Raw genomic sequence first — 23,314 nt, 5'->3', positions numbered from 1 at the left:
GTTTCCGTAGTGTAGTGGTTATCACGTTCGCCTAACACGCGAAAGGTCCCCGGTTCGAAACCGGGCGGAAACACTAATTTTCTTACGACAAACATAAGTAAGCGCTGAATAGCATCTAATTACTCATTACGCTGTTTACCATATGCCTAGGGTGTCACATGGGTCCTGTTTTGATTAGTACAATTACTACACACGTAGAACAATCTCGTCAAGTCATTTACGTGCAAATATGATGCAATTACATATAAAGCACAGAATAACAAGAACAACGTGATATAAGCCGATCTTGTGTGTACAGGAAACCAATGTGTTATTTTTCATTAAGTGTTACGGGTGGGGTTAAGCCTGTATGTCTGTGCGTTGATTTTTTTTATTGTTCATAGCATTAACAATAACAATGTACATCAAAGAGACAGGGATTTTCAAATATATAATAGGTTTATACAATGTATCGCCAGAGGTATATCAAAAATACATGTGCGTTTAAAATAAAAGAAGTACATCTAAATAAAATTCATATAACAGAAAGAGAAGACTATACAGCTAGGTCAAGGATTTACCATACTCGACTAGTTAACGTGACGCAAAGGCGAAACGTGACCGATAATTTGATTCTAATTATTTAATATGCTGATTGGAGTTCACCTTTTGCCACCCCAGCGTTCCACTTGAACCGATCGGGTTATGTGGGGCTGCACCCCCACGTCTAGGGGGAGGAGCGGCGGCCGCCTCACCTGGGGTCGATTTAAAGGCACCTGTGAAGTAATGGAGTTTTTCCTGTGGGACGGCAGCTGGAGACGGTATGACAGCACACCCAGACAGTGCGCTGCCCAGTCCGCTCGAGATGAGGTCAGTGTTTTATTTCTTTCTTTATGAATTTATTTGTTTATTAAATGCATTTAAAGACACCCCTCCCCCATCCTCGCATGGTGCTGATTTCTAATTCATTTGCGTCGGTTAAACACTAACAGTGGCATCCGCAACATCTTTTATTCGGTTTGTTAAAATGATAGTTTGCCACACTTAGGTTACACCAGTATCCTTTGGGTGTATTACCGCTGGGCGTGTGCTGTTTGTAATCGAGGGCCGTTTACGTCTGTGTTTAAGCTCGTTTGCTGTAGTATACGACTGTGGAATGGCATGCCGAATTTTTGTTTCATTTACTGCACGAACGGTTCAGTTCATGTGCGGCCTCTTGACTTGGTTGTGATTTGATGAAACTTTGTCAAACTAGTAATCATTTTAAATCAAGCTTATTTATGTTTTGCTCTTCCAGTGGTCGGTCCATTCCCTCATGGCCTAGTCTCACAGAGATGTCTTTGGACACCGTGCTCAACCTGAGTAGTCCCCACATGTGTGTCCCAGAACCCTGGCTTCTCCCCGGCTGTAGCTCCATGTACGACAGCTTGGTCAGGTTGGTCAGGAAATGATGTGCAAACTGTGACTGGGCAGTCCCTGTCCTGTGACTGCAGGCGTTTTTTGCTTTAACCCGCCTCTCTCACCTGCAGTAACTTGGAGACGAGCTCGCCTCTCTCTGCTGTGACCACAGATGACGCGAATGGTGCTTTTGTCCAGAAGCCTCGCAGGTAACTCTCCTGAGCCCCCAATTCTCAGCTTGTGCCTTTTCTCGTACTGTCCTTGGCTCCCAAGGCTCTCAGACCCAAACATATCTGTCTCATACTGTCCTGCGTTGACTAAAGTACATTCCAGGGTTGCCGGCTTCAGTCAGCTGACCGGTGTGAGATTATCAATTCAAGACAAGTCTGCACAGACTTGTAAATAGTCTGTAGTTTGCACAGTGCCTCACAGCTTTTGATATAGCTAATTTAGGTTTATAATGGAATGATATAGATTTGCCATGGAATCAAAGCGCGAGTCGCTTCTGTTGGCAGCCCTGCGTCCACTTTGACTTGCACTGGATTGTTTTGTCCTGGGAATCTTGCTGTCTCCACCCCCCCCACCCAGCAGCTGGATCACCATCATGCACCAGTACGTGCTGGATAAAGTGTGTTGCTGGATTAGTGTTGACATCTGGTTTTATACTCTTAAATCAGGTCTTCAATCCTGGAGCGCTGCATACTGCGACTGTCCACCTCCAGTGTCGCTGTGGGGACGGAAGACATGGACGGTATAAGGAGGTCGGACACATGACTGAGACTGTTCTTGTGGTGGTTTGTCCATTATTAGTTGTGGTCCAAATAATGGTGGCAGTGATGCTGCAACTATGCCGCGTAGGTGGTTTAACCCACTTCCTATTAATGTTATCAGTCCCCAGTTGCTTAAGCTGTAGTGGTTTTTTTTTTTTTTTTTTTTTTTTTTTTTTTTTTTTTTTTTTTTCTTAACCACAATCTCATCAGTACGGTAGAGCTGCCAAAATTTGTATCTAGCCATGGCCAGAAGAATGTCTACTGTGTAAGTACTTCCTACATTGTGTAGAAGATGTTGATGTCTGTTCCCTCAGATCCCAGTCTGAGACGCGCTGGTGGTATCGACCTCTGGATCCTTCCAGGTGTGAGACCAACGAGTCTGTCTTGAAGCGCCGACAGAAGCAGATTCATTATGGAAAGAACACAGCTGGTTACCAGAACTACCTGCGGCAGGTCCCCAAGTATGAAGAACATTTTAAATACTCCGTAATTAGTAAGAATCTGAAACGAGTATTGGGAGATTTTGGTAGGATGCAGTCAGTTTCTGAGGGGAATTGGATAGGTTCCACACTCCCCCCTATATTAGGTGTTTCTTGGGCAGTGTTCATAAGTTTGTTGTATAGAAATTCGATTTATGTAGGACTTGGTCTAGAAGCAGTAGGAATCCAAGAGCAGTTATCAGAATGGCGTGCAAGTTTTAAATTTGCAATGGTACCTTTTATTTTTTTTTTTTTGCTTGCATGAGAAATTCATGGGGCTTAAGCCTGTGGATTTCGTGTACCTGCAGGTGTTTCCGCATCCCTGGACTGCACCCCCGCACACCTAACAAATATCGCAAATATAGCCGGCGTTCCTGGGACATGCAGATACGCCTATGGAGACGAGCACTTCATGAATGGGACCCCCCCTCTGATGCACCCTGTCCTGATGCTTTGCCAGAGGTGGGAGCAGAGAAGCAAGATCCAGTGGACCAAATGTGAGTCCTGTCCTTGGTGGTCGCGTTGGTGTCAATGAAGAGGTGATGAACCGTCGTGGGTGCTGCCTCTCTCACAGGGGAGATCTGCTGGATAAAATTGGTGCTGAGCTGTGTGAGGGAAGAGAACGGGAAGCATCAGAGAACATTGAGGATCTGTCCATGCTACAGTCCTCTCCTCCAGCCCAAATTTCTCCAGACAGTTCTTGGGTCTCTATGCAGGTATGTAAATGTGGGGGTGATTCTTCCCCTCAGATCTGGCTTTCAAGCTCGAAATGTATCCCTTTGCTTCCCAGTCACACAGGTTTGCAGGTTTTGTCATACGTTGATTTATCATAATTCAGTTCTTTGCTTTCCCCAGGCCAACACTACTGTGTTCCAGTCTTCACCCCCCCAGCCCAGCTTGGCTTACTCTTTCAGCTCTCGGCTTTCAGCTGAAGAGAACGTGCTGGGTTGGCTGCGCTTCCTCATGGAGAATGACCGTACCCAGTGCACTCGGGCAGAGCGGCCCACTTGTGGTGACCAGCTGCCATGGAGACTGTAGTGAGCAGGGCATCGAGTCACTGTTCCTTTACTATAAGCTACGAAGGATTTGTTTCTCTTAACGTGTTTGTTTTGCATGGATATGCGCACATCTTGGTTCTGCACGCAATGGACATACCATGTCCTACATGGTTGGTTTAGGGCTTGTTGGAGTTTGAAGCCAGTCTCATCCACTGCTGCACTATATCAACCGGCATTTTAAAGTTCTCCATCCACTTGGCTGGCTACATGCGATGCTCACTTCGTTCTGTCATTTGATGCCTTTCCAGTTCAGTGTGACTCCTACGCTCCTGGTCTCCAGTGACTGCATAGATCACACTTTGGCTTGATAAACTGTTTCATCCATTCTCACATTGCTTGTCACTTGGTCCCTATTTCTCAATTTTTGAAGTTCTTTGTATGTGTTGTGGGGGGGGGGGGGGTGTGGGTGGGCGGGTTTTATTTTCAGTTTGTCATTTTGTACGTTAGGTACTGATGTAAAGTGAAACTAATAAAAAAAAAAAAATCTTCAACTGTAGCTGGTGTCATGTACATTTAAGACTTGTACTTAATTTCTCTTGTGACTACAGATATTCCTCAAAGCAATTGTCAAATAACTGCACTTTCGTGACATCTAGAGTGATTCAGTTTGGTAAATGGTGCGTCGAGTTGATTTGGAGCACAGGGGTGTCGATGAGGATTGCGGTAGGGTGATTTGTCATGCACTGCTCAGAATGGCCGCAAGGAGGCAAGAAGTTTACCGCCGTTCCGTAATGGGAGAACTCGCCCCCCCTTGGGTGGTCAGCATTGCTTTTTGGTTGGGATAAGGTAGACTATTTTATTGTCATAGTTTAAATCAAATGTATCTTCGCGCTTGTTAAGCAGTATGCAAGAATTTTGTTTTATAGCATGCGTCTAGCCTTGATCCAGGAAAAGGGTTCTTAATGTGCACGGCACTGGGAAGGTTCTATAACTAGACAAAATGATCTATTTAATCGCCATGACTGCACCTAATAACCTAATGTCTAACTACATTGCCCATAATTCCGCTAATGTTGGTTATACCCAATGGGCAATCTCTTTGCAGACCACATTTTTTATTGCAATTTTTTTTTTTTTTTTTTTAATGTTTGTTCTTGAAGCATATATTATGCCTATAATCATGTTAATGTGAAAATGGCCAATGCATTTGTTGCCCCTTATGTTCATACTTCCGGCCCCTCTCCGGAACCTTGAAAAAATGTCTTGGGGAAATTCGAAATTAGCTTTTTCCCCTCGGACATAAATTAGTATAGCATATGTCAATCAGCGCTTTATTACGGAAATCATTAAACTTATGTTTTTGAATAATAGCGTAATAACGATATATTGGATCATCTGTAAACACATAATCGGAAGAAGGGAGTAGCGACACCCCTCACAGTTGGTCTGTCCCGCGGAGTATTTATCCTTAGCGCAAGGCCATTGATTGCGCCGTGCAGATCTTGGTTGCTAAGGAGACACATTGGGCAGGTAACACACGTTTACGGCCGATAACTAGTTAATGTTAGCATTCTAGGTAGTGAGCAAAGTAGACAACACTGCACGCATTGACGTGTGCGTTTTTTTAGCAGCGTTGTTGCATGTTAGTTTGCTGTTGAAGGATGTATCGATGTGCATCTTAATGCCCGTTGTGTGCATTGTGTGGTTGATGATATGCCATGTCATATTTATAGTCATGTCCTCTCTCTTGTATATATATAAAATATGAGTACTGTTTTCCTTTTGAAATAAAGGCCTCCGAGTTTGCTTCGCTTTGCGGAGCCCCCTCTGTATTCCTTTCATTATGCGACCAGGCTGTAAGAAAAAGGCATTAACCCGGCAGATACTCTCCTGGCCGTGGTGTATTTCGTAGCTGGATTGCTAACTATCAGGCAGTGGGTAGCAAACCAGCTCCGGGACTTGGGGTTTCTCTTTCGCTGCTGGTTAATCATTCCTATTTGGCAATTAAACTTGCTCGATGGCGAATATTTATTAATTACTTAGATTACGTATAACATCTCTCAGACAATATTTACTTGGCGCTGCACTACTGCTCGCTAGTAAATAAATATTGAATATGTATAGCTACAGGATACGGCAGTCGGCTAAAAATAGCTCCATATTAGCGCCAGTTTAACTATTTGTCATGGTTCGCTAGCCAGTGAAGGAGCATGACGTTCTGCTTTTATAAAATGCTGGTATGTATACAGTGATTCGCATGTTTTAGGGATAATGCGTTTGCTGGTGTTATGCTAGCTGCTCCATATCGCAAGCGCTGCTTCGTTGCCAAGGCAACGGGCCCGTTTTAAATGGCCGCGGCTGCACGGTGAGCTCGGGCCGCTCCGGGGCCCCCCACCCACGTTATTGCGACGGCACCTTAAGCTTTCTTCATCCAGTAGTTCCCTCTGGTCGTCAACAGGTTATGCTTATAGTCATTTAGCGACTTCCCCCTCACTAAAGTTTATGTCGTTGTCATAATAGTACTGCTGGTGTAATGTATTGGTGCGTCTCCCAGTGACTGAGTCCAGAAGGCAAGCTTATATTTAAAGTATAATAAATATAAGTATTTAAAACACAGGGTATGTAAATAATTTTAACGGTGAGCTCATGCATTTTGTTATGACTCCAATCATTGAAACCTTATTATGACGACCTTATATACTCAGTCAGTGCTTCGCTTTCGAGTCGAGACAGATTGACCAGAACAAAGTCGCAGTTTCGCTGGAACGTGGTTTTGCAGTAGCCGCAGCTCTCGGTTTTATTGCTGATTGTTGCTCCGTCTGCTTTCCGTAACCAGCCAGCACAGAACAAAGGCAGAAGCGAACTCAAGATCTTCCTGTTCAGCTTGAGGGTGTTTAACTCGCCTGTTGCATTCTGAAATGCGTGGTAATGCTTTGACCGGCTTATTTTAACTTGCTGTTCCGCAGCTTTTGCTGTAGGTGTGGTCCTGACTGAGATGAGTTGCATTTGTTCTGTATTTAGAAGTGCCACTCGATCCTAGAACTGGGAAATTCTATGGAGTTGTTCTTTGGGGTTGTTGTATCATTTAAAGTAGTTCTTTGTGTGTGTGTGTGTGTGTGTGTGTGTGTGTGTGTGTGTGTGTACGTACGCGTGTACACGTGTGACTGTTTGCATGCATGCATACGCAGGCCTGGCTTTTCGTCAGAGTCGGGTGGATGGTCGGCTGGTTTGCAAACTCATTGTTGCAGCAGGTTCTGTAAGTTTGCATACTCGTATGGGCACCTGTCGCCGCTCGCCTGTGCGGGAACCAGAACCGTCCTACTCGATGAGAGAGGGGGAGCGTGCAAAATGCTTTTGTGGGCCCTTGCCATGCGTGTTGTTCACAGCTTGCAGAGGAGCCAAAGGGAGGCTATGCAAAGGTTAAGACCTGTCCTCTCTTAAATCCCAAAGCCTACAAAAAAAGCCCCCCCAGCCAGCTTCTCCTGGCCCATCCAATCTGTTAAGGGATCTGGTGTCGCAAAGATTTTTCCCATCCCTTTTGTCGCGTGTGATATGATTACTTTTTTTAAAATAGCTGATGCAGACTGAGTATTTACTGAGAATGAATTTGGGAAGGGATCCATTTTAGTTTCTTTCGGTAGTCTTCATGCTCGACGTGAACTCTGCTAAAACCTTGTTCTCCCTCTGCTAAAACCTTGTTCTCCCTCTGCTCACTGAAATTCCTATGTTTATATCGCTCCACGCTCTCCTGGGTCCTGCTTCTCTTCGCCCTACTCTGGAGTTTTTTTCCCCCCCCTTAACTCTCTCCCCCCCCCCCCTCCCTTTTGTCTCAGCTGCAGCACTGGTATGAGTTGCATTCAGCCCCCATCCCATCTTAGTCCTCCATTACGCTCACCCGGGGGTGCAGTATCCGCACGTGCTCGCTCACAACAGCAGGACTCAGCCTCAGGGATCGTCACACTCAAGCGAGCTCGACTGAATACGCTGCGCTGATTATAGCCTGAACAGCCGGTTATGTGGCACCTTGGAAGCGTGTAAGGAAAGTGTGTGAAAGGCGTGCGAGAGGAGTCCATGCATTTGGTGCCCTTAAGCCACACTTAGAAAATGCGCCTGTGTACTGTAGGGTGCAACAGTTGTGGAGTCTGACTGATGCCAGGCAGGCAGTAAGGAAGCTGCCATTTTCATTTTTCTCTGTGACCTATAAGGAGTGCTGTGTGTGAGGACTGTAGTTGAGCATTTTATTGTAAAGAAGGTAGTGTTTGGTCCTGTTTCGTCCTGCAGATTTTAACGTGAACCTTTCAAAGGCTTCCTTTACCCTCTGGGTCCCATGTGATATCAGGTGAGTGGAATAGGAACAGTATAACAGGCATGGGAATCTGTGAAGAAATAAGCCTTAACATGTGGAAGCAGTTAACTCTGGGGACAGTGGGCCCGTCGGTCTGCAGGTGGGGGTTGGTGAGTTTGAGTGAGGTAGTTGCATGCAGACCCCTCTACCTTCCGTTCTGCCTGACGGAGGTATGAGAGGGGCTCTTGAATACAGCTCAGATTTTATCTTTCTTAAATTAGGGCAGATTACTGTCTGATGGATGAAAATCTCTGTGTGACGTGTGAGCATTGATTGGCGGCTAAATCCGTCCATGATGTTCAGAGACGAAGCAGCTTGTGTGGAGTGGAAGAGCAAATAGACACTTTTGTCTGACGACTATTCCATTTGTGATTCGTTGAGTGCTGTTCAGTCTATGCTTTAGGTATTGAGGGGCATTGGGACCTTAAGATTACAAATAAAAAGTTTCACGGTCCAGTTATTGAAAGTTATGCTGTTTACTTGAGGGAGATTTTGCAATACTCTACCCAAATGCGAATGTGGAATACAGCATGGTGCCTATTTGGTTCATCAGGATGTTCTAGCACTTTAGGGAATTCTTTTTCCAGCTGTATTTCTTTATTTTGTTTTTATTTAACCCCCACCCCCTATACTACTGGAGAAGTTGTTGTTTTTTTTTTTATTATTCTTCATTAGAAGATTTTGATTACTTCTGCATGCAGTCACTCTTTCAAATCTGGGTCCTTTTCAGGCGGTGTCCAATGATGGCATCTCAGTGAGGTCCGGCAGGGTAGCCTGACCGCTGGAGGATCCAGCGTGGCGCTCGCGACTCAGCCAGACAGACGGACGGACGCTCCCTGCCCCATCCCCCCCCCCCCCCGCCTCCCCCTCCCCCTTCGGCGGGCCAGAGGTGACTCGCCATGGTGACACTCATCACGGAACAGCTTCAGAAGCAGAGTTTAGATGAGCCCACTTTCCGGGCTTTTTCCCTTAACCTGGTGAGGCGCCGGCATTGTCACGTGGAAAGCATGCTGAGCATGTGCCCCGTGGAACATTGGATGCGTCAGATATGCTGCCGGAGGCTTTGTTCAGCTCTCATGCCGCCTGCTCATTAAACACGCCTCTCTTCCAGTCTGTGCCTGAATCTCCCAGCCCTGGAATCTGGTCCACATATGGATTGATGCCAGGTAAAAGCTAAAAATTCACTCCGTCATCATTCCTCATCTCTTAGCATCACCGAACTTCTGTCCTTTTAATATCTCTTTCTGAGAAGTCGCCTAGTAAATAGGACTGTCGTCTCTGACTGTGCAATGGTCCTTAGAAGTGTCTTACTCTGCTCCAAGGGGCTTGAAATATGTTCCAGATATTTCTGTAAACGTTTGCATTGCTCCGGTTCATGTGTGTGAAAGAGCAAACCTGACATACTGGTGTTTCATTGCTGCAACAAAGTGAACAAATCTGACTTTGAAGCTTAATTTCTAGCTGTTTTAGAACCGTCATTCAATAGATTAGCTATTTAATGTCTGTGTATGTCTTTCAAAAAGGAGTAGATCGATGTCCTTATTTTAGACATCTGACTCTCCATTGTGTCTTTGCCCTAGACGTCGATTTGCTTGTGACCTCTATTCTGAGATAATCGGCTTGTCAGTGCCCTGGTCCTGATTAGCAGAAGAAAGGGGTTGAATTTGATTTTTTTTTTTGGGTTTGGTCATGTTCTGGATGCAATGTGTAGGATCTGTTCAGTATATGCTAATTGCCAAATCCTTTAAATAAGAGGGTGATGTGAAGGTCTGTATATGTAGCAGCTGATGAGAAACCAAATGAATATCAGTAAAACCAATCGTCCCATTTGAATTCAGATGCGATCAGTTCCTGTTTTTGTTTGCCATCCAGGATCTTGTAAAGGTTTGCCAAGGTCTCTCTGACTTCCTGAGAATAAGTACCTGTGCATGGCAGTAACTAACCCATTTCAGTGTGGTGAGCGTAGCTGCTCATGCGTGCTGGATGACCGTGATGTCAGACCCCTGATTCCCCTGAATTTCTGCATTACGTTATATCTGTCTTGATATGCAGTCAGCCATCAAAGTGGTAGAACCGTCCTCTTCATACCTCTTGATATCATTGTCATTGGTAATGACATGATGCTGCTAGTATTGGGAAATTACCCCTGTGCTTACATCAGTTATCTTTTAAGTTAACTGACAGCCCTATGCAAATACTTGGTACTTCATGTAGCTTCTTTTGCATCTGGTTCACTCAGTGGGATGCCAGCTAGTTTAGATGGTGGTTAATGCCACAAGCATGAGCGTCTATTAACTCCCTGTAGGTTACCAGTGTATGAAGAAGAAGTTTTGAAATTCCTATGGCTCATCATTTATAGCACAGAAATTCATCCGTTATGGCAGTTTCGCTATGGCAGGTCGGTTATCGTGGTCGTGCTTCGTTTCAGGCCGTCGGTGGTTTGTCTGTCTCCCTTTTAACATGCTCGTTTGGGTGGCTGAAGCCGAGCGTATGTTTGCTGCTGTTACATGATGACGTCACTGGCTTGCAGCCTGCTTATACAACAGGATGTGACTGTATCATCTCTGTGTCTCTTCTCACAGTTCCTCAGTGTATGCCCATGCTTTGGTCGCCGGTTTTACCTCGTGGAGATTCTGAAAGCTTTCCATCCATCCATTTTCCAAACCGCTTATCCTATCGGGTCGCGGGTGAAAGCTTTAACGGAAATAATAAAAAAAAATTTGTAAAGACGAAGGGTGTGTTAGCCCTTTTCCAGAGGTATATTTCTGGATTTGCTTCATTTTAATGTTATTTGCAATCCTTGGCTACACACAGATTACAGTGACCTTGAAGCAGATTAGTTACCGTTTTTTTTTTAAAAAAAAACAAATCGTACTTTTACTAAAATTGTCTAAAGTGCAGTTAATTTAGATTTCTAGTAGCAGCTATGTTTTTGTTTTTCGGCTATTTCTGTTGCCTAGTTTACCAGCTAACCATCCGGACAACACAAAAGCCACTGTCCTCAATTAAAAAATAATACTTGATCTGTTAAGGTTCTATTTTAAATGTACTAGTGAACCAGTTCTATCCCCCTCAGATTGTGTGGAGGTGCAGTAACCTGATTGCTATAATATAGACTGTATAAATGTGTGAATAAGAATGCAGGCGTATTGAACGCACACGACAACAGCCTTGCGTGATGTTGCAAACTTACGAGCTGTTGCCGGAACCCCTTGACTGTCCCTGTGACTTTCAGCACCTTGACCTGTATCGTTTCCCGTACCCCTGATGGCCGACATTGCCCTGCTGCAGAGTGGTGATTAACGTTACGTGGGTTTAGAAAGCATGCCTGGCCTCACCACGGCTGGTGGAGGTAGCGCCAGGTTGCCGGAAGGAGGTGTGAGGCAGTTAGCTGACGTGTGGGAGGACTCGAAGCGTTTGGAGCAGAGAAAGCCGAGCTCTGTCCTTGCATTTTGCTGGATGCACGCTGCAGTCCACTGCACAACTGGGGAGGGAAGTGAGCGATTTGCAGTAATGTGAGCCTGACATTTCCACCGGCAGCAGTTATTAAAGGAGATATTTGCTCAGCAGTGATGCGAGGATTCATATCAGTGCTGTTAGGGCGGCCACCTCCTGGGAAAGGAACCGAATCATAAGCGGTGGACAGTCTGTTCATGGGGAGGTGACATGGTTCGATTTTAGTGGGGTTTACTAAACTGAAACTGTGTCCTTTAGTTGCTTCATCTGTGTATGAAATATTATATAGTACATATTGTTAGTTTTCTTGGTCAATTGCAATGAATTTTTTTTGCAAATGTGACCTGCCAATACCGATTTTTACCAATTCTGACTTTCTATCTAAGAATTATAATTGACATCATATCCAAACAAAATGTCACCTTTTCTTCATTGCAAAATGTTATTTTCATAATGCAAGAATTTCGTTAATCTTTGCAATATCCCCCAACCTGCATTAAGCTGCAGGATCTCGAAATAAGATGCTCTGTGACTAGAAAGAGGTACAAATAACAATGACCTGACAATGAGCTGCTGTACAACCAATTTAAACGGACATATTTTACTTTACCAAACAAGAGCAGGTGCAACAGGTTTAAATCAAACAAATGTCAGTTACTTGTGTCTTTTGTTTAAATTCACCAGATAACAACACCAACCTTTTTTTTCTCGTCTTAAACAAAAGTCCAAGGTTAGAAATCTCCAAATAAGACTGAAGTGGACTATACTCTTCCAAATAATAATAGGTGCAGTGTAATTTTAATGCCAATATCGCATGTTATGCCCAAACGATTCCTACATCACTAGTAAATGAGATTAAGATCAGGCTTTTTCATGCCTTCGTACTGTACGGACATCATAGCGCAGGGGATTAAAATTTCAGTAAAACATTTTTACTTTGTCATAGGATAAAACCTTAGCTAGCTTTTGCAATTTTACTGATTTATTGCATTTCAAGATTTTCTAGTTTATGTTTAATAATCAATTTAACGTTTACCTCCAACGCTTCACCTGAGTTTCGTGGTGGTCCCCCCATGGTTTACTTTGATTTTGCATGTATTACAAATTGCAAACTTTGTGTCGTCTTCACTCGCAGTGTAGAACTTCCATGCTAATGACAAGTTAGCGTGCGGCTGTGAGGTGCAACGGGCCGGTTCGGTATCAGAAATACATGAGGCTAGTCTCTGGTGCGGGCCAAGCACGCTGAAAATCAGCCGATTCATATCCCTGGCCGATTGATTGGCACATGTCCATTTACTTGAGTTGCCTGTGATATCTAGATTTTGTTTGTGGGGTGCATTCATTCATTCATTTTAAAAAGTTCACAGTAATATCCATCTCGTGTTTTAATGGCCCACAGGCGCTTATAAAAGCTCTGTGAAATGTGTTGTATTCGTGTTCGTCCCTCCTGCCCGGAGCACCTAGTCGGTGTGCATGTGTCAAGCTGGCGGAAAAACTGAATCGCTACCTGTTATTGACACGTGTGCTTTCTGGGGACTAATGACTCATAGCTGACATTGTAGCTTGTTTGCATGGTGATCTCTGCTGCAGCAAACGTGCAGGCCAGTGTGGCAATGGCAGGGTGTGTGTGTGTGTGTGTGTGTGTGTGTGTGTGTGTGTGTGTGTGTGTGTGTGTGTGTGTGTGTGTGTGTGTGTGCGTGGAATCTGCATCTGTAAGACCCATGGCCCTAGGAATTTTTTTGCTCTGACTGCCCTGAGATGGAATGAGGCAAAAGGAAGCCATAATTTCTGGATAATAATAGTAATACGATAGGTTTCTGGAATATATGTGTGGGAAAACTGTCACATTTAGTCAGTACGCCTTGCCTGATCAGAATATGTTTGATGGTGGAGAAGATTTTTTTAAAAACGATCAGTTTCAGAATTGGGACATTATACGTATTCTTACCTCCTAACTACTTGCTGTCATGGGAAATAGTTTTTCCCCGTAGAATGTTCCATTTATTATGCATTGTTCCCTGTTCAGGAATCTGTAAGTTACTAGTTATCGTAAGCGTCCGGGATGTCAAAGTCTGAAGGAAGCGTGTTTTATTTATACATAGATGTCAGCCCGGACAGTTGCACTCATAAGACTTCTGTTCTGCTCCTTACTTCACACCTACGCCGGATTGATGCCGTTTGCATGAACAACGCTGCAAAAGTGCTGATGTAACAGTTGGCGAGTCCCATCACATTCACGCTTTGATGCGGTCAGGCTTCTGCGGCCGTCGGCGTGTGCATGTGTTGCCTGTCCTGTCCTCCCACCCATATTTAAGAGAGCCAATTTCTGGTGTGTGTGCGTGCGTGTGTGTGTTAGGCATTTACAAGGTCCTGAACCCTGCCGGTGTATGTGTGGGATGTACTCTCTCTGTTCCTTTTCAGGGGGGCACAGCCACGCTGAACTTTTCTAGACATTACCTGGAGGGGCTGTGTGTGTGTGTGTGTGTGTGTGTGTGAACACAAATGTCCAAATAGTCATGTCAGACATTAAACGGACTTTACACAGTTAGGTCCCTAGGACAAAGTCCGGGTAATTTCCAGTTGACTCCCATGTATGAATGAGAATTCACCGTCGGCGTGTGTTGACGTTCTTATCGTGGCACTGGCACGAAAACGGAAGAATGCAAACATCCGTGGGTGAAGAAAGGCCATTTACATGAAGAAGACCACAATGAGCCCGGCTAAGCGGAGACATGATGAAATTCAGGAGCTTCTGTCCATAAAGCTGTGAACAACACGATGTGATTGCCGTAGCTTGCTTGCTTTTTGCATAATATCCTGCCTCCTGTGTGCTCTACCTAAGCACCGCCTCTTATCTACACCAGTATTTCTCGTAGGTGTGAATGCATCTGCCATGAACCATCTTGGGTTGTGTGCCACGTGTGAAAGGGCAACTCCGGAAAATGTCTGTAAGCGATCCTCGGATGTTCGGAGTTCATGTGTGAAAGCGGTTCAACCCCATGGAATGAGCCAAAGAACCCCCCCACTCCCCCACCCGTGAAATAGCTTGCTCCAGAGCTGTGGTTCCTTTGCCGGGGTCTCTCTGGTGATGGCAAAGCAGCCTCCAAATGGTCTGCGGCACTGTCCCTGTTCTGAGGCCCCTCCCGTCAGAGAGCTGGGGTTCTGCTCCCCTCGATATGTTTATCTGCGCCTCTCACGGGCCTGGGTTTGGCTGGGCGGTGGTTGCTGCCGCTCGTCTCACTCCTCGATGTCCCCGATTTGTGCCTCTCTGTGAGATGGTTGGAGTCTGCATTCTGCTGTGATGGGAGCGTTTTGTGCCTGTTTGGATAATGCTTGCGTGTGACATTTTCTCATGCTCCCTCATTTCCCTGTCATGCTGTTCCCGTCGAATCTGAGGGGCTACCGGAGCGTGTAGTGACGTGTTTGTGTGGTGGCACTCAGTGATGCCTGGTGACTCCCCACCCGTGCCATGCCGCAGTGCCTCAGGTTGTGTGTGTGCTGCTGTGACACGTCCAGCATTCTGGGCAGTGAATTCCCTCCATTATTTAAAAAATGTTTTTCTTTTCTTTTCCTATGCAGAGAGCAGCTGGCAAGTGTGCCCCCCCTCCCAGCCCACCGTGCAGGACGTGCTGAGCCCCTCCTCTGGCCCGGCCCCCCCAGAGCCCCCCTGGGCCGGCCTCCCGCAGGGCGACGCGCTCCGTCGTCTCCTGGTCCCCAGCACGTCCGTGACAGACCTCTGCTTCGCGGGTGCACCCCCGCCACCCCCCAAACGCCACTGCCGCTCGCTGTCGGTGCCCGAGGACCTATCACGATGCCGCTCTGCCTGGCGTCCCAGCGCCTCCAAGGTGTGGACGCCGGTGAAGCGGCGCTGCCACAGCGGGGGTGGCGGCAGCGGGTCATGCCCCCTGCGTGTGCCCGGGGCCCCCCTGGTGCCCTCACTGCGTTCCTCGTCCAGTCCCACCTTCTTCAGCCTGGCACTGTCGCCGGACTCGCCACTGTCCTGGAGCTTCCCCTGGGACTCTGCCACCTGCTGCTGCTGCTCGCCGTCGCCGCTGAGCGTGCCGGCCCCCCCGCAGCGCCGCTTCTCCCTGTCCCCTGTGCACATCCGGGAGGCGGCCGCACGCTTCCTGCCCCCACCCTACCCGCCCGCCGGGCCGCCCTACGCCGCCGCCGCACCCCCCTCGCCCTCCTCAGCCTGCAGTACACCCTCGTCCTCCCGACGTCCCCTGCCTGCCCGACTGCCTCGTTGCCACTCGCAGCCATGCGACCTCCGCAAGCCTGGCCTCAAGCGCCGGCACGACCCCGACACGCTGCCCTGCGCGCGGCCTGGGCTCGACTTCAGCAAGATGACGCAGGTGAGTGCGTCCTTTCCCATCTCCATGTGGATTCCGGGTGCTTTCCAAAGAGGGGTGATGCGTCTGAATTTCCCGTTGTGCTTCCCCCCCCCCGTCTGCTGACTGTGGCCTTTGGAGGCCTGAGCACATGACCCGGTGTGGCCTTTGTTCTCTCTCTCGCTGTAACAGTATGTAAGGTCCCCCACACCCCCAGAAGGAGGCGCTGCTGCGTGAGTCCCCTCCAGCTTGCTGTCACTGTGGCTGTAGAGGCTGTGACGTGTCAGAAGCCGCTGTGTGGAGCGTCAGCGTTAAGCTCACACATGGGGAAGGTGGCCAAACCGGCAGGCCTTGTGATGTAATCCATTCAGAGCTCAAAAGTGAAAAGAACCCCCCCACCCCAGCCGTTTGCTTCCTCTTATTACTCACTCTCGATGTGCTATTTCTGTCAGAGAGCGAGGGAGCAGTGCTGTCCTGTGGGAAAGCTGTTGCATACGTGTTGGTGTTCATGAGAGGCGTGAGGATGATGGCAGAGCGGCCTGGGGCCCCGGAGCCGCACGGCACACGAAATGGCCGCCCTGCCCCTCACAGGGGTGCTTTAATTGCCGCCTGCCTCCGTCTGCACGCCATCTTAGAACTTGATTGAATGTGTGTTGAATTTCATACTGGGGCAAGAGAGCTGGTTGGTGATTGGGGTGGGGGGGGGGGTTGGTCGGTCTGAAACAGCCACCTGAGACTGTATTAACAATGGGCTCTTCTCAGAGTTCCAGAACATTCCCTGTTTCCTGCAGTGCCCCAAACCCCCCACTGCCGCCCCCGTCTCCATTCCACTTCTCTACTGAATACAAGCCTAGATCGTTTGGTGGGGTGCTTAAGGGACAGAAGTGCACCAAATGTGAGGGTTATGTATATATTACATTCTGGCGACCAAATGTCCCCCACAATGTAATAAAATCCTGTTATTTAGACATTGTGAGGGCCATTTTTCAGGTCCCCACAAAGACAAAACAAGAAAAAAAAATAAAATGCTAAAAGTTTTTCGTATTTTGTTTGGATACTTATGGTTATGGTTAGGGCTGGGTGGGGGTTAAGGTCGTCATGTGTGTGTGTGTTTGTGGGGGGGGGGGTAAGCACGCTCACTCCCTCATGCTCGGTCTTCCTTTTGCATCTCACTGGCTTTGGATTTGGAACTCCACCCCCACACACCCCCCCCCACTCCCCCCTTCAGAACAGACCTTGGCTCAGCAGATGGGAGTGTTTAAATTGGGGTCGTTAGCCGAGGCCGGGTGCGGGGAGGTGCTGCAAGATGCATGCCCCCCCACCCCGCCATTGAAAGAGAGGCCAGCTCATCTTCCTGCCCGGACACTTGTGCTTCTGCAAGTCCGTCTCCCATGAAAGCCATAGTTCCCCCCCCCCGACTGGCCAGCTCTCTTGTGCAGTGTCATCGTCCCCTTGCTCTCCTCCTGTCAGCCTCTTCCTCACTAATATTTCTCATTTTTCTTTTCTTACGACCTCCGGCAGGTTAGACCTCCGCCTTCAACTGTCCCATAAACAGTGTCAGGAGGAGGAATAAATAAATAGGCAGAACAGAGGTGTTGGTGGGGGGGCGGGTGCATGCACGGAGCCTTTTGCTGGTGTGGCCGTGCGTCCTGGGGGGTAGGTGCCAGGACAGCAGATTGATATACTAACCAGACTAGCAGTGTAGGAATGTTAACTGCAGCTGCCAGCATTACACTACAATGTACAGAAGCAGTGCACATTTTTGCTTCCTCCCAGACAGTCCACATTTGTGCTTTCTGGCAGGGAGAAGGAGGGAGCAAAAACATGGAGAATCTGTGGGTTCCCGAGGACCGGATTGGGAAACCCTGAGTTAGAGAAAGGGTTAGTCCATTTTTTTGGCTCCCTTGTTGCCGAAAGCAGCTGGAGTACCGTCAGTATGACTCAGCCCCGCGGTCCCCTGGGAGAATTAGCCATTGTCTGCAGCAGGTAGTCAATGTCCATGTCCTGCTTAACGTTCTGCAGGGAGGCATGCGGCAGCTCTCCAGCGATGCGGTCCTTTTGTTTGCGTGCGTCCACCCTCCTCGCACTCGAGCTCCGCGCGGCATGCTGGTGGGCCTCACAGGGGTTGGGGAGGGGGGGGGGTTTCTGTGCTTTTGGGACTGAGGGTTTAACAGGGCCTGGGAGTTACTTGGGTGTTGGGTGTAACTGCTGTTTAGATGATGATTAATGTGAGTTGCCCTTGTTCAGCCTTTAGTTTGTTTTTCCTTTGTTTATCATATTTTAAAGCCTTTATCTGATTAATTAAGCTAAACATACATGCCTAGTTGCACAGATTCCATCGATTGTGGGGTCCCCCCTAACCCTGGCCAGACTTCCTTGATGGCCTGTCCCACGCTGCAGTGCCATATAAGGCAACTGAGTGAGAATTGTAGGTTGAAAGCTGTAATTTCTATTAATATCTGCTCCAAATGTGGATATGTCTCCATGACCCCTTCTTTGGCTCTTTATGGTCAGGCTGAGCCTCCCTAAGTAGATTAGGGTCAGGTTTGTTGTGTTCGGCTGGTTTCTGTGACCTGTAGCCATTCCCTGGATGCGATGGTGCGTTCCTTTTGAACTGAGAAGATGGAATTTCCGAGTCCCTAGAAAGAAATTTCAACTGGACTGCAGCCTGAAGTTGGAGTTCCATCTCGGAGAGTTAGAGGAACCTCTACAATCCTGACCTCAGAATTCAAGATGGCTGCGTCCTTTATCAACAGAAGTGACGGCTGTAGTAATACACTGTTTATTAGCAATCATATCTTATTTGTGTTGCACTAAATTGGTCGTACACACAGTACTGTCCAACCACTACTGTGGTCATGTTGCTATGGTGATTGTATGTGCAAAGTTGAGAGACGTCATTTCCAGCTCCAGCATTGCAGTGCTGTTGTCGGACTGTCCCGTCTGATGGCGTTGCTGTGCGGATGTCTGGGGCCAGGCCTTGTATATGTGCTGTGCAGGCAATGATAGTGCCCAATAACCTGTCACGCTAACTCAGACTTTGCCCTCATTTTGCATAGATTTTGTTTAATTTTATGTAAAGCAAACCTGATGTGACTTGTATCCCCTCCCAACTACACACTCCAGGAAGTTCACAGCTGGGTGTGCCAAATGATGTTAAAGGTCTGCGTATTCCTGAGAAAGGCCTTGAACCGTCGCCTCTTCATGTGGAAAAGTACTGACTGTGCCCTCCGCCCTTGGAGGCCTTTGTGCCCCTCCCAGATCACGTAGGCAAGATCTTCACACAGGTCTGTGCTGCTGTAAGCCCTAAGCTGATAGTGCGGGTGTCACAGTTTAACAGAGGGCCGCTTCAGGGCAGTCTGGGAGGAGCAGGTGAAGGGCGGCCATGGTGCTGGGCGGACTAAGCTCTCCTTGGGTTTTACCATAACTGACAAGATAGTACAAAATAAAGGGGAGGGGAGATTCCACAGCACATTAGTTGGAAAGTGCAGAAGCTCATCTAGAGCCAAATGATTATACCCCTGACATTTGTACTATAGGTACACTTAATATTTATTTTGGGGGCATTATGCTGGGAGTTATTTATGTAATGATGTTGGACAATGAAAAAAATCCCTGGAGGGGGAGGGGTAAATATTATCTTATTGTTGCTGTTGTCGGCATAATGTGTAGTATCTTTCCGTTTTGTTCATGAGCCTGCATTTCTGAAAAAAAAGGAAGCGTTATTTTTTGAAGTCATGCACTTTTTCCTTCCCCTCGCCCAAGCGAAGGAAATAAACCCGTCATACCTCAACACTGCAAGCCCAGTCTTTCTAATTAATAGCCCGGCTTAAGTCAAGTCTATCTACCTCACAGATCCATTCGACAGATTTAGCTTGGCGAACTCGCTTTTAGACACGTGTTGCGTATTGCTTAGTGCTGGTTTAAGAAACGTTGTATAAAAATGTATAAAAAGGGGGAAATTGCTGACTTTGGAACAATGTAAATTAAGCAGCTCAGTCCCCTGTTTTGAAATTGCTCAAGCAGAACAATCAGCCAACGTTATTTGCTATTGATGCACTTGTTTATGAAAAAGGCTACTTACGTAAATTTAAAGTTTTGCTTTTAAGTATTTTGTTTTTTTTTTCGTCATAATAAATTAACCATACATATGTAATTATTCAGGTCTGCGTGGGAGAGAATTCAAATTCTGAATTCTCGGATACGCGTGGCTTGCTGCGGGAGTGATGGGCAGGTTACAGGCAGCAGGGCGGCGGCGCGTGCTCGCGGACGTGTATTTGCATGCGCTTTGCATACAGCTGCACGCGCTGAATGCGCGCGTCGATCTCCCGCCTCGTGCTGGGCGTCTGCAATACTTACTCAAGTTTCCTCTAAGTCGCTGGCCTTTGTTCCCGGGTCCGGTCCCTCGGCCGCTCTCCATGGCGGCAGGTGTGTGTGTGGTGGGGGGGGGCGAGTATTCGGCAATGTGACGCTGGGGCTTTTTTGTTCATTATGTAGGTCGCACCGCTGGGAAGGACACGAGCTGGTGGGATTTTAGGCGCCTGTTTTTCGAGGGGTTGTGACAAAAACCGTCTTTCGGAGCAGTGCCCCTACGCGCCTGTGAGCAGCAGCACAGTGGGTGGGGGGGCCGTAATCCGGGAGTCACGTGGGCATGTGCCAAGAAATATTTCTGTCAAGTGTGAGCTGAGAAGCTGGGAGTGTGCCGGTCCGATGGATCTGTCGACTTTGGGGCCTGCCAGCTGTCCCTGGTCCTAGTAACCCTATATGCAGGGCCGTCTATCTCCCAGGACTGTCCTAGACTTCAGATCTGAGTTTTTCTTTTTTGTTAATTGTGAATGCCTGCCACTAAATTGAATTAAACACTCAATTATCCCCATTTTTGTACTAATTAGTTATAGGTCTCTGTCACCTAAATCTCTGCCTTTGGTTGTCCTTTGAAACTTTTTCCTGTTTTAATCAGGTATGAGGATTTGACATTCTTATATATTTATTCTTATATTTGAAGTTCAACCAAACATTCAGATTTGGTATAGAACAGTGATATGGGAACTTTATCCTTAACTATTTTGACAGTTACTGGGACCTTTTACATGCACAAAACCCAACATGCAGGTTTTTTTTTCTTCAATTTTATAATGGTGGAAAGATACGTAACAAAGTAAGATGAGTGCCTAATTCTAAAAGAATACTTGTATACTGCCCTGCCTCTCTTTTTACCCATCGGAGGACTTCTGGCCCATAGAATGCTTCGGTCAAACAGCCTTTCCCTGCATCTCCTTTCTGATGCTCTCCAAGCCTTCGTTTTAACACTTCCGGTATTCATCTTCCATCCGTCACCTTTTGTATCCACACCTCGGAAGCTGTGGGCTTCACACATTTGTTTCACACGTTTAGTTGAACAGTGTACTTGGAAAAGCTAACAATGGAACGACACACTTTGGCTTGCTGATACAATAGTACTGAACCCGTTCAAGTTGCTTTAAGTGATCATTTTACAGAAGTTTTTTTCTTTTTATCAACACAGCGATTTAGTTTAAGCTGTGTTCAAGGATGGTTTTTTAGAGTCTCAGAGCTCAAACTCGTCTTTTCACTGGGTGAAATATCCCATTTTTAAAATTCTATATTTCAGCATTCCAGTATGATGATTTCATTTCTAGGTTGTATACATGTTATCATTATGACCGATGGAATGACTTATTAAATTTTTTTTTGTCTCCCCCCCCCATTTCCCATAGACTCGGAGTGGAGACCCCCTAAGCTGTTTGGACCGGACCATGTCTGGCTGCGGAGGGGTTGTCTGCATAAATCCAGAGCCTGTCTTGGGTGACTTCAGGGGGTCATTTTCACCAGCAGACGGACTGGGCAGGACAAGCATTGGGCCCCTCAGTGAAAGTGAGGAGGAGGAGGAGGAAGGTCAAAGGAAGATTGATAGCGAAGGAGGACAGCACAGTGTCTTTGAGAGAGACTGCACAGAACTCGATTTGACCCTCATAGAGGAGAATTAAGAGTTAAGTGATGGCATCCAGTGCCCTCTGGGAGAGGCTCTCAGGAACACAGCTGCCCTCCCAGGGAACTCAGACTGGGCTCTATAATCACAAAACAGATTAGGCTAATATAATATTAATTAATGCAGGTAGCCATGGACACTGTCCTTCCAGCAAAATACATTCCAAAATGTGAGGCCAGCTGCTGAAAGTCCCACTAAGCGCTAATGAAGAGGAGGTCCAACAACATCTGCCACTTCTCCCCGAGAGCGAGCCTGCTTTGGCCACTTGGCAAGATGCTCTTCAGCAGAACAATGGTTACCCTGGCAGACTGGCGCAGTTTTCATCAGCCAACCCCTGGTTTTTCAGCTCCTTTCATCCACCTCTTTTTCTTTAATGAATTGACAGCTTTGTTTTGGCAAAAACGCAGTACTACAATGCACATTTTCTGCTATCCTACTACCTGATGAAATGAATTTGAATCAGCATAAGCCTTAACACAAAAAAGCCAGATTTCAAAGGAAAATGTGTAGCTGTTATGAAAGTTTAGTCATTTTGCTCTCGTTTTACTTCTGTGGTGTTTATTTCTGACGTCTACAATTAAAATTTTGACTCTGGAAAGGATACAAAAATGTTTGAATACAGTGCTGTAAGCAATGTTTAAACTGCAGTCATTCTGTAGGGCACAATGTAATATTGTACAGTGATCGTTAGTTTAAAAAAATAAGTTTGTGTATAAAGAGACCAGTTTAGCTTGTGGGCAGTAACCTGTCAGAGAGGATTTGTATTGTATGTTACAAGAAGGCAATTTCCTCTTATACAATTTGTGTACAAATAAAGTTTATTAGAGATTAATTTTACAAGAAACAGTTGGTGTACAAAGATTCTTTGTGTGTTTGTACCATCATAGTTTGCAATGAGGACCCCCAGGTGTTACACCTCCCCAAAATACCTGTCTGTTGGAAATACAATATATGAAACAGGATTAAAATTGACTGGAATGTGCTTGAAGGTTCATACTGTGCTGGTGTGTGTCAGCATGTCACTGCTAAGTTGGCACAAATGGGCATGCACCAAATGGTCAAGTAAACCATTACCAGATCACGTTAATGTGTTTCTGAATTGTAAACAGTTAGGATCCTTCCTGGAAAACCTTTTTAACAACCTCAAAGGTATAGCAATACAACACGTAGGTATTTACAATTACAGGCAAGCCAACTTGGCAATCAAACGTTTAGAAGCTAACTGACTGAATTACTTCATTTCTAGAAGGAAGGACTTGCGGCCTTTTAATTATTTCGCTCAGAAAGAGTCGTCAAAGAAAAGTACGGGAGTATAGTGACCTCTAGTGGCCCAAATGGCCAACCTCAAGCTGGCGGTAACTATTTACAAAAATCAAAAGGCATTTACTACCACAGTGTTGCATGCAAACTCGGTTTACTATTTTATCAAAAACGATTAGTTGTGTATTTTTCCTGGTTTAGAAGCAGACTCGACTTGGACTGCTACTAAAGTTAAGAATATTTGCAGTTTCTTGTGGGTAAATGGGGGCGCTGTTCTATTTTCGCTTCCTT

General features: G+C 46.5%; 2 protein-coding genes and 1 non-coding gene across 5 annotated transcripts; all 3 read left to right on the top strand.

Annotated features, from left to right (window-relative positions):
* On the top strand, window positions 1–73 carry trnav-aac (transfer RNA valine (anticodon AAC)). Its single transcript has one exon. It is a non-coding gene; the product is annotated as a tRNA-Val (tRNA).
* A 607-nt stretch (window positions 74–680) lies between these two features.
* slbp2 (stem-loop binding protein 2) lies at window positions 681–4,014 on the top strand. 2 transcript variants are annotated; one of them, XM_049027694.1, is made up of 8 exons: window positions 681–849; window positions 1,277–1,396; window positions 1,509–1,586; window positions 2,055–2,138; window positions 2,462–2,608; window positions 2,935–3,123; window positions 3,201–3,342; window positions 3,482–4,014. In XM_049027694.1, exons 1-8 carry the CDS (start codon window positions 803–805, stop codon window positions 3,662–3,664), a joined length of 990 nt encoding a protein of 329 aa, XP_048883651.1. In that variant the 5' UTR covers window positions 681–802; the 3' UTR covers window positions 3,665–4,014. The 2 variants fall into 2 exon arrangements, with proteins under 2 accessions (XP_048883651.1, XP_048883650.1); XM_049027693.1 differs by having other exon boundaries at window positions 691–849; window positions 1,277–1,414.
* A 4,815-nt stretch (window positions 4,015–8,829) lies between these two features.
* LOC125750226 (protein FAM53C-like) lies at window positions 8,830–22,607 on the top strand. Of its 2 annotated transcripts, XM_049027689.1 has the most exons (4): window positions 8,830–8,946; window positions 9,081–9,135; window positions 15,005–15,780; window positions 21,492–22,607. In XM_049027689.1, exons 1-4 carry the CDS (start codon window positions 8,869–8,871, stop codon window positions 21,759–21,761), a joined length of 1,179 nt encoding a protein of 392 aa, XP_048883646.1. In that variant the 5' UTR covers window positions 8,830–8,868; the 3' UTR covers window positions 21,762–22,607. The 2 variants fall into 2 exon arrangements, with proteins under 2 accessions (XP_048883646.1, XP_048883647.1); XM_049027690.1 differs by lacking the exons at window positions 8,830–8,946; window positions 9,081–9,135 and adding an exon at window positions 14,036–14,911.
* Window positions 22,608–23,314: the final 707 nt, after the last annotated feature.

This window comes from Brienomyrus brachyistius, chromosome 10 (genome assembly GCF_023856365.1).
Source record: "Brienomyrus brachyistius isolate T26 chromosome 10, BBRACH_0.4, whole genome shotgun sequence".
NCBI lineage: Eukaryota > Metazoa > Chordata > Actinopteri > Osteoglossiformes > Mormyridae > Brienomyrus > Brienomyrus brachyistius.
This window is presented reverse-complemented; position numbering and strand designations above follow the sequence as displayed.